This window comes from Phaseolus vulgaris, chromosome 5 (assembly GCF_000499845.2).
Source record: "Phaseolus vulgaris cultivar G19833 chromosome 5, P. vulgaris v2.0, whole genome shotgun sequence".
NCBI lineage: Eukaryota > Viridiplantae > Streptophyta > Magnoliopsida > Fabales > Fabaceae > Phaseolus > Phaseolus vulgaris.
This window is the reverse complement of record NC_023755.2, coordinates 19829203-19844563: the sequence shown is the minus strand read 5'-3', so window position 1 is coordinate 19844563 and position 15361 is coordinate 19829203. Positions and strand designations below refer to the sequence as shown.

Genomic DNA, 15361 nt, shown 5'->3' with positions numbered 1-15361 from the left:
TGGACTTGGGCTCTTTGGGCTTTGGGCTTGGGCCTCATCTTTATTTTATGTCTTCTTTTAATTTTGAGAAGACTAGAAGGAAGAACTTCAAATGTGAGGGTGGATGTCCTCTTCCTCCATTAATAAAAGCCTCCTTTATTTGATTCTCATCATACTCCTCGAGTTGCAGAGAATTCGTCCACGAATTCTGAATCCCTGCATATAACAAAGTCAGTTTATTCTTACAATTAAAAGTGGAAGAAAAAGGAAAACATGACTTAGCATTTGGAAACAATGGGATTTCAGAAAAAGAGGTTCTATAAAACGACCAAGTTGGAAAAATTTGTTTAGGAATGATGATATCTTTTGGAAAAAGTCCTCTTAAATGGTGACAACCATTAGGAGGTATGAAAAAATCATCCCTAACATTTTTAAACCAAGATGGTGGTGAAGTAAGAACCTTTGGTAATGAAAAAGATAAGGAAGGAAAACACCTTGGATGTGAAAGTATAAGACCCATGTCAACTTGGCCTTCTTTGTCTTTTTCATTTTTACTTGTGGTAGGTGGGTGAGTGAGGTCTTGTTTTACCTTGTTTAGCTTTAAGATTTGCTTTTGTGGACAATGAAGAGCTATGTGCCCAAAACCTAAACATTTAAAACATTTGATATTTGAAGTTTTGGTAGGTGACTTAGGAGTAGAAGGATTTGTAGTAGAAACTTTTTTTGGAAACAAGGTTTGTTTGGAAAAATTGGAAGGAGAATTTTGAGTAGAAATTTTGTTGGCATCCTTCCTAGAAGAGTTGTAGAAATCATCATCATGAGTATGTTTGAAAGTTGTTTTCAAAAGATAGGATTCCACCTTGATGGCTTTGCGAAACACTTTCTTTAAAGAAGAGTACTCATTTAATTCTACAAATTCTCTAATATCTCTTCTCAAACCACGTACAAACCATTTTATCTTTGACTCTTCATTAGCATGTATATTCATTTTAGTCAAAGTTGTTTCAAAATCTTTAAAGTATTCATCTACCATCTTATGTCCTTGAGGAAGCCTTTGGAACTTCAACAAGTGTTCCTTCCTAGAAGGAGGAACAAACCTCGCGCGCATACGCTCTTTCAAAGCATTCCAAGAAACCACGGGAGGTTTCTTGCGATATATAATGTCCATTACAATTTTATGCCACCATTCTTTGGCATAGCCCAAAAAGGATGAAGAAACTACCCTAAGTTTATCGTCATCTTGGACCTTATACACATGAAAATAATGGTCAACCTTAGCCTCCCAATCTAAATACACATTAGGATCACTATCACCATTAAAACTAGGGACTTTTTTACAAGCAATGTTGAACACTTGGTGATATCTTTGGTCACGGTTATAGCTCTCTTCATGAGAATGATGGTGATGCTTCCTTCTTCTATGTTCCTCTTCACGGCCTAAAGCATTTGAAGAACCTCTTGATGAAGGTCTATGTGAATGATGCCCATCATTGATAGAGTGAGATGGCCTAGCTTGTTGCACCTCCATCTTTTGCAATTTCTCTTCCAAACGCCTAATGGAGCGTTGAGCTTCATGCAATTCACCAAGGACCGAAGCTTTGGAAGGAGAGTGCTGCTTGTAAGATGCACCACTTGAATAGCCAGCCATTTGCAAATGAAAACAGCAAACACACACAAAACAACAAACAAGTTAAGAAACAAAGTTAGCAAAAAAAATTAATTTGGCAACCAAAATTGCCGAAGTGAAATTGGCCAGAAAAAGAGGTCACTCTCAAAGAAATAATGTCCCTGCACCAATCTGATCTTGAGGTCTTGGAATCCTCAAATGAAATATGTCAAACCAAGGCACACCAATCTCAAGGCAAACCACAACAAAACCAAAGAAGCAATAAAGACAAACAAGAAAAAGTATAAGCAAAGAAAGGCTAGAACAAAAGGAATACTAGATGTTTGACAAACTCAAAGATTAATGAACAAAAGACAAGCAATAAAATTAAAGAACTCAATGAGAAAGTAGGCACACAAAAGAATACTTAAAGAAAAGCACTAGAGTAGATGAAGAAAACAAAAATTAGCTACTGGAAAAAAAAAATTATGCAAACTGTGCTTGATGTTCACTGATTTAACTGGAATGATATAGAGCGAACTGGATTATGAAATTTAAACCACAGAAACTTCAAGATGTTAACTCAATAATGGCACTGGAATCACTTAAAAACAGTAAGCCAATTAATTGAGATAAATTTTTCAAAATCGCTGCCAGATTACCGTATTTTTTTCGGCAGAATTGTACACTTTTTGTATTTTATTTATCATTTTTTGTGTACTTTGAATTTTTGAATACTTCTTTTTTCTATGCTTTTATAACACTTTGAATAACACAAATCCAGAATTTCAGAATTTTCCAGTGATTAAATCAATTGCAATAAGGAAAAACAGTAAGCACGTTTTCAGAAACAGAGGAATCCTAATAGGAATGAAAAACAGAATTATGAACTAGCAAAGACATAATGGAAAATGATGTATAGGAACTTGTATAGGTCTAGAATACAAGTATGAACTCAATTCTAAAACAGAAAATGCACAAAGGATCAATATCAATTTCAGAAAATTATATGACACTAAAGCAAGAAACAACAAATTCAACAAAAGTACTACAAGAAGTGATGACAATTATGGAAAAACAAGACTAAGACAAAACTTGTATGGATTCAAAAAGAAAAATACTCAAACATATGATAGGCAAAAGAATTAAAACAGCAAGTAAACTCAAATAAGCCTAAAAACAGAACCAAAAATTGCAAGAAATTAAAGAGCTCTTGAAATTAAAGTGCTACACAACTCAACAATTAAACAAGAACACACTTAAACTTATGATACCACATGATGTGAATCCAATAGCAAAGAAGAGATGATTCTTTGACATTCTATGGACTCAACTAGAGTTGGAGATAGCTTAGGCACTTATAATAGAATTGGATCAAGGTTCTATGTTTCAAGAACTCACCAAGACTTGCACCTCACACCAAACTCATATGGAGGAGCCATCTATTGCCAATTGAACCGAACAAATTGTGTAAAAATGCAATTGCACCGATTAAAACTCTTAAGAAAGCATAAGAACCGAACAGAATATGAATTGGAGCTACAGAACCGAATCAAAACAGAAACAAATGCAAACAGCCGAACATAAGTGCAAGAGAAGGAAGATGAACCGAACAAAGAAACTAAGACATGTTTATGCTTTGTATGATAATGAAGATGAAAGAAAGAAGAACTTATGGAGATGGATGCTTTGGTTTGATGGTCACGCCACTTAGAGGATGAAGACTCCAAGATGAGTGAGCTAGTGCCGCCACTTGAGAGAACCAAATGCACTCAAGAAAAGACAAGGTGAAGGAGAAGCAAGCTCTCACAAAATCTCTCTCAAATTGAGTAGAGTTTCTCTATTACTAATTTCCAATCTCAATTGTACAAGCTAAGCACCTTTATTTATAGCCTAGAGGTGCTGAAAAATAGGTGGGAAAATTCAAATAAACTCATTTGAAATTCCCACCAAAAACAAGTCACATGGGAGGTGTGACCTTTTTTCTACTATGACACCTCCTAAAAACTACACCTACACCACTCTCCTAAGTCACATGGACAATGTGACTTTATTTTACATTTTCACACTCCTTTATTTAATAACCACACCTCCTAAAACTATACTAGAGTATTTCAAAGCTTGGCCTTGTCCCTCATGGGATGGACTTGGGCTCTTTGGGCTTTGGCCTTCTTGGGCTTGGGCTTGGGCTTTGGGCTTGGGCCTCATCTTTATTTTATGTCTTCTTTTAATTTTGAGAAGACTAGAAGGAAGAACTTCAAATGTGAGGGTGGATGTCCTCTTCCTCCATTAATAAAAGCCTCCTTTATTTGATTCTCATCACTTGCCGTAAAAAGTCATCAAGTTTTTAAGCCTAACCTATCACTCTCCATACACCTCACGAGACTCTAAGGATTCAAAAGCTCTTAGAAGTTCCTCCTTGACCTCCATTCTTCATTGCTTCTGCCAATCAACTCCACCATTGAAGAACCAAGTCAATCGATGGACGTTTCAAGTTATCATTATATGTAAGGGTCATATCGGTTAAGCTCCCTTTTATATCCCAAACTTCCAATTCAAACCTCGTGACCAACTCCTTCTCGTTGGTCTCGACCTCTAGGCACTACTCTCACCAACTGTGCAAGTCAATCCTAGCTACCGTCAACTCGACCTCCGACTATTTATTCTCGGCAGAGATAACATTGTTGGCATCTAGGGCGGAATGGAGAGAGTTTGTAGACACGTTTAGTTGTGAACACAAGTTATCTACCTTAGCCAATTTCTTGTTCTTCTGCAGTAAGTTAGAATCCATATGCTTGTCGAGGATTAGAGTTCGAGAGCACAGTTCCATAAAGGCATCATGCAACTCGCGCAACTTGGCCGAAAGAAAAGACTCTTAATTGTAGGGGTTTAAACTTGCAGTAACTCCCGACTAGATGAACTCGGTCCCCCCAAACCCCTCTAACACTTAGGTGATTTACTAGAGGATGAGCAATCTGAATGTCGCTTGGATGACCTGCCATAGTCCTTTGCATGCTCATCTCGATGCTTCTTCATTGGATTGACGGGAGGATGAGTGTTTCCAAGGGTGTCACAACCGTAAGAAGCATCACAGTCTTTGCAACGCCTTTGCCTGTCTCTTTATCAGCAACCTTCGGTTGTCACCGCATCCTTAACTCCTTGAAGTAATTCTTGTTGCCATTAAGACTAAAGTCGACCACTATCCTTACACTAAAAACAAGTCAACAAATATCAAATTTGAAATAAAAAATCGAGACAAATAGAGACATACCATCAACATCAATAAACTTGTGAAGGGACAAGTATTCCTGAAGAAGAAGCCGAATAGGATCTTGACTTCGACCACATGTGAAAGCGTGTTGGGTTCTTGGTTCAATAAAATGGAAATCGGGGACTCTAACCATCATAAAAATATAGACAACCCTTCCCTCTTATCACAACCTTGAAGAAACTCCCCTTAAAGTTCTTGTAAAATGAGGTGAAGGGAGTGAGGTCGTTCTCAGCTGACTGACTAATGATAATCATCCTACCTGATCTCCCCATCTTGTACCATGAAAATGAAGAAACGTCCTCGGTGTGGGGCTCAAACTTAAAGCCTCACAAAGTAACCAAAAGACCTGCATTGACGCCCAACCGTTTGGATGTAACTGAGTGGGTGCCACATTTAAAGTACGTTAAACTCCCATCTCAAACTCATCCAATGGGAAGTAGGTATGAACATCCATTATTAAACAAGAATACAAATATAAAAAATATTGGTCACACCATCTCGACCGAGATAGACAACGTCCGAGTCTTTGCACTTGCGCAAGGAAATTATACCATCCAGAACATCGCCCACTAATATATCTACACTCTCGACAAACAAATGAAGTAGGGACAAATGTAGATATTTCAAGAAGAACTCCCTAATCCGACTATCCACCCACTCAATTAGGATCTTGGTTGAGAAATGAAAAAACTGAGAAATCGAAAACCAAAGACCTACAAGAACATGTGTAAGGATTCTGACCTTTGTAAGAACAATACAAGTTGAAAAAAAAAACTCAAATAAAAAGCAAAATGTTAAACCTCAAATTGTGAATGTGGGAGAAAACAAGGAAGATGACACAAGTGGTGGTCAACAAAGTTTTGATGTGCAAAGAGATAAGAATAATGATGATGAAGTAAGTATGCAACAACCAAGAGAAGACAAAGGTGAGATCATGGAGAAAGAAAAAAAAAAGTGTAAGATAAGAGTGGAGAAATGGAGAGGGATATGAGTATAGGAAATGGAACCAAATGTGGAAGAAAGAGTGATCAACATAAGCCGATGAGTCTCACGATAAGAAGAGACAGAAAGAGAATTTGAGAAGTGGGATGAAGTGTACTTGCACGTTTTGAATTGGAGTATGTGCAATGTCTCCACATTCCATACATTTATTTTAAATTTTTCAAAAAAAAAAGAACATTTAAGTTAAAAACAAAACAAACATTAAATAAAAAATAATTTATAAAACGAGTAAAAAAACTCAAAAACGTGTTTATAGCATGATTTTAAAAAAAAATTAAAAAGAAAAATTGAAAACAAAAATCATGTTAAAACACACTATTTTTAAAAAATAATTAGAAAAATAGTAAACTCATGCTTTTAAGCGCAATATTTTAAAAAAAAATTACATTTTTAAGCATGACTTTTATAAAAGAAATAAAAAATAATAAAAACATGGTTTGAAGTAGGACTTCAAAGGGAAATATTTGATCAGAATCAAAATTGTGTTTGAAAATACGATTTTTTTTATTTTAAAATCGTGCTTCCAAATTAATTTTCCATTATATAATTTTTAAAATTTAATTATTTAGATAAATTAAAAGAAAAGAAAATTACACCCTTTTTATATACTAGTCTCACAAGAACAATCTCACATGTTAGAATGAGCTTGTCCATCTTTATTAAATGCGGGCATTATAATATTATAGCGCACATAATTTAGTTAACTTTCAATTAAGTGAGTTAAACCTCCTTAATTTAAGCTAAATAATTTAAGCTACTCCATGATAAATTGATGCTACACTAAAGGCCATGAAAATTGAATGCTTGTTCACTGTGAAGTTGTTGTATGAGAGACATTACCAACATTTTTTGTTCTATTTATTTATGTTTTAATAATCTATTAATGACAACTAAAAGTTACAAAATAACAAAAGATTATCACAAAATTATTATGAAATAAAAATTAATTTTTTTAAAAAAAATTAATTGTTATAAAAGACCATTTTAAAAATTAAAAAAAATTAAATTAGTTTCTATTTTTGTTAAATAGCTTTTAAATTAGCTATCAAAATTTTAATTACTAATTATTTAAATTTTAAATTTGGTAATAAAAAATTTTGATGACTAGTTAGATATCAATTTAGAAATAATAAAAACAAATTTAAAAATAAAAAATTTTTTAGTCTCTAAAATAATTTCTAATTTAGTCACTATACCAACTAATTATTATTTTTTTTTAAATTTATTTTTATTTGATGATTTATTTTAGTGTATATTGTAAGATAATATTAGGTTGCTAAGTTATGTAAACGTTAACATATGGGTTATTAATTGATAAAAAATGTATAATTTATAATAAATATTCAAAATAGATATTATAAAAGTTAACAATTTTATTATACAGAATAATTTATGTTTAGAGGAGAATATAAAAGTTATTTACATCCCCAGTGTACTTAATTAAATTACAATGAATTTCTCTTCGGCATTCATTTTAGTGTGCTTTATAGTTATGTATTTTTTTCATTCATAAAAGTATTAGTTTATATTAAACCTTTTGCATATGTTACTATGCATGTTAATTATTTTTCTGCCCACATGTCCACGCAAGTTTATATAAATAAAAGTTATAAAATGTCCTATTATATATTTTTTAATTTAACAAATATTTTTTTATTTTTTGATCCCAAAATCTTACTTAATAAAACAAGTTTAATTATAGGTATATTTATTTTTAATTTAACAATATAACTATACATGATATTAATATTGATATATCTAGTATACAAGAGAAATCAATATAATTTATCTCAATTATTTAAAGTGTCAACTAAATGACTTTAACAAAAAAAAAGCAAAAATCAAAACATGAGTACCATTCATCTCCAAAACACCAAACTAGTCTCACCAGTACGTGCGAATCAAAACAAAGACAAAAAAGAAAATAAGAAAATGATTTGATGAGTGAGTGAGTGAGTGAGTGACGCTTTTTTAAGCGTTTTCTTTTCACATTCTCTGCTTTTTCTTTCTTTCCTTCTTTGCATTCCTCTCTTCTTTCCTTTGCTTCCCTTTTTTCGCATTCACAGCAGATAACAGAGCACGCTGCAGCAACACCACCAATGGCGGGTTACAGAGCCGACGACGACTACGACTACCTCTTCAAGGTTGTCCTCATCGGAGACTCCGGCGTCGGCAAGTCCAACCTGCTTTCTCGCTTCACCAAGAACGAGTTTAACTTGGAGTCCAAGTCCACCATTGGCGTCGAGTTCGCCACTCGCACCTTGAACGTCGATTCCAAAGTCATCAAGGCCCAGATCTGGGACACCGCGGGCCAAGAAAGGTTTTGCCCCTTCTCCCTTTCCTTTCCCTTCCCACAATGCAAGATCATGCTTAACACACTAATGGGTACCCTTGTTTCAAGTCAAAAACCCTACTTTTAAATGGTCAACAGTAATGGGAAAAAAGTGATTATTTGAAGGGTTGGTTTATTTGGGTGGATCTAATTTTGCGTATGTTCAACTGGGTTTTTGTTGGTTTGTTTTTTGTTTTACTTAGCTGAGTTTAATGTTGTTTTGTGATCCATGTAGTATAAGTGGGAAGAGGGTATGATATTGTTTTTGTTGCATAATTGGGGGGATCGTGATCTAGTGTGGAAGCTCGCTATAATTTTAGAAGTGTAAGTGAAGTGTGTGTTTGTGGAATCAGCCAATTCGGTTAGTTAGTGTTATTGCTTGTGCTAGATTTGGTTTGTGGAGTCGGTTTGGGTTTTGTGCTTTTGAGATCGGCGGTGGAAGTGGGACCGTCAGTGAGGCGATGTAGTGTTTAGAAAATGGAGTGAATCGGATGTTGTTGATGTCATGTGATTCAATTCTTTGATGCGCTGTTGGTGTGAAATGGGAATAGATTATTACCTGATGATGTGTTGCTGTGTTATTTTATGAGTTTGGCATCTTGTCTGTGAGTGTTGACATGGTCAAATTTGTTAAATGGGGTTTCAACAATGAATTGGATGATGGGATGGGATTGAAACTCGTGGTTTGTATGGTCTCAAAATAGAAGTTTGTGTAACACTTGAATTTGAAATGCATTGAATAGGATGGTCACTTAATTCAATTGAACTTGACTAATAACTTATTGATATCTGACTAGATTGTAGTTTGTACTACATTTGGGTCTTGTAATGGCTCATGCACAAACAATGCTTCATTGCACGGGTTTTCCTTCTTGAGAAAAGGCTATCTACTGTTGTGTATGCATCAGTAATTCCTCTTTTCACTATTTGTTTAAATATCTTATTGTCTTTTATGGCAGGTGTTGCTATTGAAAATAAAATATGATCCTCCTGTGTTAACTTAAACTATTTATACTCTATTTCTCTGTAAGTGGATATTCCGAATCTGCAAAACTTAAAATTTTCTACGATTTTATTTTTAGTATTATTTTCTTCATGATCTGACCTTGGGATTATTGTGCAAATTTCTTCCTTTTAGATCTTAGTTCTATGGGTAAATAGGTTGAACTTTAGCTTTCTCATTTCTACCTTATAGCTTGGGAAGGGTTTGAAATATGTATATATATGTCTGGGCTTTGATCATGTGTGATCTCAGATGAACTTTGGCCTGGTTTTGCAAAATAAAATCAAGCATGCCTTTATTAAGCATATGCCAATAGAAATTGATTATATAGTTTTCATTTAATACATGTTATATGAAAGATCCCTTGAAAAGTTGAGTTTTGACCTTTTCTTGGGTTACGTACTTGAGTAATTAATCATACTCCTTGTTGGCTATCATTGCATTTTGTGGAAAGTCTGGTGAGGTTAATGAGTCTTATAAAATAAACAAGTTCTGTTTTATACTCAAGGAAATTATATCTGTAAGCTTATAGGCTGACACATCAATGATATTTAAATCACTCAACGTCATCCTTGCTGTTCTTATTAAATAATGGTAATAATTTGGTTAAATTTTTAAGCAGGTCCATTAACTCTGGAAATTTTCAAGCAGGCCCTTTAACTAATTATTTTAATTAGGTTCCTTGATTTTGCAATTTTTTAATTGAGTCCCCAGGGCTTTTAAAACTGCCATAAATTGTATTTTCTAGCAGTTTCAAGCTGCCAAAAAATAACTCTGGGGACCTACTTTTTTTCGTTTAGGGATCCAATAAAAAAAATAGTTTAGGGACCTATTTGAAAATTTCCAAATTAGTTCAGAGACATACCTGGAAGTGTATATTGTAGTGTCAATATTTTGGCCCATATATTTACTGTCAATTATTTCCCTTCAATAGTTCAACAAACTGTAGCTCGTTCTTCATCAAAATTTCCTTGAAAAGATTCTTCATTTCTCCCCTTCCTCCCAACCAAAACCCTTATAGCACCACCTATACTGGTAAGAATAAAGTATTGTTGAATTTTTACTGCATATATCACTGTAGACCTTGTGATTGACTGAAAGTGTGCATTGGAAACTTTTTGTTGCATTGCATCTGAAAGACTGAAATGATATTTCTATATGAAACCGTGGATAGGTGGCAGAGATCAACAGTTCTTGTACCACTTAATTTATTAATATATACTTGATATATTGATGAAATTATGTATTTTTCCAGGAAAGTCTGTCCTATAATATATTCCTTGAAGGGGTAAAAATAAAAGATGCCTTCATTTTATTTCATGTTCTACTGCTATTGAACAACCCTAATCTTTTGATGAGTACTTGTTTGAAATATGATATACAAATTAAATTAATAGTAGTGAAAGAAAATTAAGATATGCTCTTTTCAGTCTTTTTCATATGCATCACTGACTTTGTATGGACCTTAATCTTTGTATAAAAGAATTGTCTAATATGGATTATCCTATTTTCAAATTCTGGGTATGGTCTTGCATTCTTATTCAAGTTGAATACCAATGTCACAAATGTGTCCTGCTTGGTTTCTGTTCTCTTGCCATTATCACCTCAATGAACGTTGGTCTACGTTGCTTCATAACCACCCATTGTTGTGATTAATCACGTGTATCAAGTTCACCAAACTTGTAAATTGACTTCCCACAAACTTGCATCTTGTTGATTCACACTATTTATTTTTGTAGGTATCGTGCCATCACCAGTGCTTACTACCGTGGCGCAGTTGGTGCGCTTCTGGTGTACGATGTTACTCGCCATGCAACATTCGAGAATGTTGACAGATGGCTGAAAGAGCTGCGAAATCACACAGACGCCAACATTGTGGTGATGCTTGTTGGAAACAAATCAGACCTTCGCCACCTGGTAGCTGTTACAACAGAAGATGGGAAGTCGTATGCTGAGAAAGAATCACTTTACTTTATGGAAACCTCAGCTCTGGAGGCCACCAATGTAGAGAATGCATTTGCTGAAGTTCTAACTCAAATCTACCGCATTGTTAGCAAGAAAGCAGTAGAGGGTGTTGAGAATGGAACAGCGTCTGTGCCTGCCAAAGGGGAGAAAATTGACCTGAAAAATGATGTGTCTGCTTTGAAGAGAGTTGGATGCTGCTCAAGCTGAGGATGGAAAACGTAGTTGTTGAATTGGTTGGTATCGGCTCTGTTGTACGTGTAATATTCTGAGAAATACGAACTAGAAGAAAAGTGATATTTAATGTCATAGCATGTTAGACTCTTTCTGTAACCTTAAAAACTAAGTTTGGTGTTTCAATAGGAGCTGCTGTGGAAGAAAGTTGATTGCTAGTCTTGTTGTAGTGCTGTTATTATTGTTTTTCAAATGTTTTCACATGCAAAGAATTAATTGAAGCTATTGTCTCATTTAAGGTTTTCTGTCCTACTATTATCTTCTTATGGTTCAACAACTCAGACTCTTGGTGAGATCACACTATAATGATGGAGCTAAGTTTCAAAAACCTTGTTTGGTTAACTAGAAATACAGTCGACAGAAACAGGAAAAAAAGTATATACAACTTTTAAAAGTAATAAATAATTTTAGGACAAAGTATTAAATTAAAAAATTACATCTTTTAGCTATTATCAAAGTATTTTTATATAATTTATTTATATTTACTCTTTTTTTCTCCTCACTTAAAAGAGTGAAGAGAAATTCTTTCACTCGTTCTTTTTTCTTTCCTTCTGTATATCTAAACAAAGTATATTCTTTAATTTTATCATCGTCATATCTATTCCTTTTTATTCTCTCATCCAAAATATCATTATAGACGAGAAATGCGATTTATATAGTTAGAGCGCCGCTTTGGTTATGAAGAGATTTGGGTATCTGACAAATTTTAGAAACATTATTCTAAGAAATATTTAGAAGAAAGCTTGCAGAGTATAGCCACTTGGGATCGTTAGAAAAACATAAGAAATATTGGAGGATGTTTCTTACACAGTTATTATAGCGGTGTATAAATCAATTTTAGAAAATATATTATTTTTATTTATAAACAATTCCATAGAAAAAGAAATATTCCGTTGCCGGGACTTGAACCCGGGTCTTTCGGGTGAGAGCCGAATATCCTGACCAACTAGACTACAACGGAATTATTAAGATTACAGCGGGCTTAGAGTATATAACAAATGAACTATAAATCAGATTTTCCAATAGACAGTGTTAGGGAGGGCAAGGTAGGGGGCCCTGGGAGAGTTATGACCTTGCATGATCCACATATTTTTGTCCTACAAAATGCCTTTCCTTTTCTTTTGGTATTTCAATCTTCATCAGAGATAACCTATTTAGCACTGACACGGATACTGATACGACATGGGCATGGATACGAAGATACGTAAAATTTCTAAAATGTAGAATACGGGGACATGGATCTATATTTTATATAATTATGAATTATATAAATTGACAATAAAGATTTATATGCACAAATATGTTTCAAATTAATTTTTAGAGAAAAAGATGTTTTTCATGACTGGTTCACAAGAATTTTTTTCTTATTTTTATAATCATAATAACAATTTATACAATAAAATTTGAATTTTTAGAAAATTAATATATTTTTTCTTTTTAAAATTGTGTTAGAACTATATTAGAATTGTCAGAAATCTAACAAATACTACTTGAATTTGACACTTCACAGATACGTGTACTACAGGTGTCATACGAGTGTCGGTGTCTGATAACCCACACACCATTTAAGAGAAGTGTCTGAACTTCATAGAGGATAACTGATAGGTACAAACAGTATACTTTATATATTGATTTTGTATGACTAATCTAGTATAACTAGACTTGTACCGGTGCACAACACGGGTATTTTATAAGAAAAATAACAATAACAAAAACTATAATATTACATTTATTACAATATTAATAAATTAAATAAATTATAGAATTTAACAACATTCTTATAAATATATTTACAATAAATAAAAAATTAAATACAATAATAAATAAAATATTAAAGTAAAAATTAGATAAAAAAAATAACAGTTTACTTAAGATTTAAACTATTATTATAAAAGTAAAATAAAATAATATATATATATATATATATATATTCATATAGTAATATGTGTATCTTCCATTATTTAATCAACAATAAACAATATATTATATTACTTTAAAGCTCATTAAAGTAAATAATAATAATCTGTAAAAAAATATTTATGATAAATAACTTAAATTTCATTCAAAAAATAATTTTATCATCTATTTTAAAGTCATTTAACATATATAAATTCTTTTATCCCGCTCCAAGTTTTGTTGATTTATTTGACGCGTTTTCTTTCACTATTTTGTATAAAAATATAATTTATATAATTAAATATATATAATGTAAATAAGAAAAAAAATAAAAAATAAAAAATTTAGAAAAAAAATATTAATATATAAGAAATAAAAATCAGCATATACGAATAAATAAAAAAATTAAACATACTAAATCATGCATAAACATAAATAATAAACATAGATAAATAAATTGTTCAATTATTAACAAATTGACACAAATTTTGAGGAAAATAAGTAATAATAAACATTTATGTTAAAAAAAATTATTCTAAAAGGCGAATAACTCGAATTTCATTATTTGGTATGTTAGTTTTGCTTCAAAAACAATTTTATCGTCTTCTTTAAAGTCATTTAACATACAAATGTTCTTCGATCCCGCTCAAATTTTATTGATTTATTAGGCGTATTTTCTTTCGCTATTTTGTATAAAAATATAATTCATACAATTAAATATATATATATATATAAATATAAATGTAAATAAGAAAATAAATAAATTAATTACAAAGAAAATATTGATATGTAAGAAATAAACATCAACATATATGAATAAATAAATAAAATAAAGATACTAAAATTAATATAAACAATGCATAAACATAAATAGTATACGTAAATAAATAAATTGTTCAACAATCAACAAAATGACACAAATTTTGAGAAAATAAATAAGTAACAATAAACTGTAAAAAAATGATTTATCCTAAAATGCGAATAAATCGAATTTCATTATTTGGTATTTTAACATGCTTCTAAAATGATCTTATCGTCTTCTTGTAAGTCATTTAACATACATAAATTCTTCTATCTCTCTCTAAGTTTTGTTGACTTATTTTGCGCGTTTTCTTTCACAATTTTGTATAAAAATATAATTTATATAATTAAATATATATATATATATAAATGTAAATGTAAATAAGAAAATAAATAAAATAATTCACCTCAATGTTTACTCAAAATGCATATTGAATTACATGTGTTGTGATAAAATTGAATCATTTTAAAAAATATTGGGACCAAATTTACATATAAGAAATAAACATCAAACATAAACAAAGAAATAAATAAAAATACTAAAATTAATACAAATAATGCATAAACATAAATAGTACACGTAAATAAATAAATTGTTGAAATATCAACAAACTGACAAATTTTGAACAAAGTAACATACAATTTTTTTTTCATCCCACTGTAAGCTTTGTTGATTTATTTGGCGCGTTTTCTTTCACTATTTTGTATAAAAATATAATTTATATAATTATATATAAATAAAAAATTACATAACAAATATTAATATATAAGAAATAAACATTAGCATATGCAAATAAATAAAAAACTAAAACATACTAAAATTAATATGAACAATGCATAAACATAAATAATACAAGTAAATAAATAAATTGTTCAAGTATCAACAAATTGAGACAATTTTTTTAGGAAAGTAAGAAATAATAAACAATTATGTAAAAAAATAATTCATTCTAAAAGGTGAATAACTCGAATTTCATAATTTTGTATGTTAACCTCTTTTTCAAAAACAATTTTATCACCATCTTTGAAGTCATTTAACATACATAGTTTTTTTTCATCCCGCTCCAAGTTTTGTTGATTTATTTGTCATGTTTTCTTTCACGATTTTGTATAAAAATATAATTTATATAATTATATATATAAATTACTAAATGAAAATTAAAATAAAAAATAAAATAAAAACTTACAAACAAATATTAATATATAATAAATAAATATCAGCATATGCGAACAAATAACAAAACTAAACATTCTAAAATTAATATAAACAATGCA

The 15361-nt window shown here is 31.4% G+C and overlaps 1 protein-coding gene and 1 non-coding gene across 2 annotated transcripts; one reads left to right on the top strand and one right to left on the bottom strand.

The window, feature by feature from the left end:
• Positions 1-7738: 7738 nt before the first annotated feature.
• On the top strand, positions 7739-11622 carry LOC137835260 (ras-related protein RABA1b). The gene is made up of 2 exons (XM_068643687.1): positions 7739-8178; positions 10933-11622. Exons 1-2 carry the CDS (start codon positions 7958-7960, stop codon positions 11363-11365), a joined length of 654 nt encoding a protein of 217 aa, XP_068499788.1. The 5' UTR covers positions 7739-7957; the 3' UTR covers positions 11366-11622.
• A 655-nt stretch (positions 11623-12277) lies between these two features.
• TRNAE-CUC (transfer RNA glutamic acid (anticodon CUC)) lies at positions 12278-12350 on the bottom strand. Its single transcript has one exon. It is a non-coding gene; the product is annotated as a tRNA-Glu (tRNA).
• Positions 12351-15361: the final 3011 nt, after the last annotated feature.

What these genes read in the sequence shown, in the direction of transcription:
- LOC137835260 (XM_068643687.1), top strand. Translation starts at nt 7,958, where the DNA reads ATGGCGGGTTACAGAGCCGACGACGACTACGACTACCTCTTCAAGGTT. An exon ending in GACACCGCGGGCCAAGAAAG is followed by an intron (nt 8,179 to 10,932) that starts GTTTTGCCCCTT and finishes TTATTTTTGTAG; the next exon opens with GTATCGTGCCATCACCAGTG.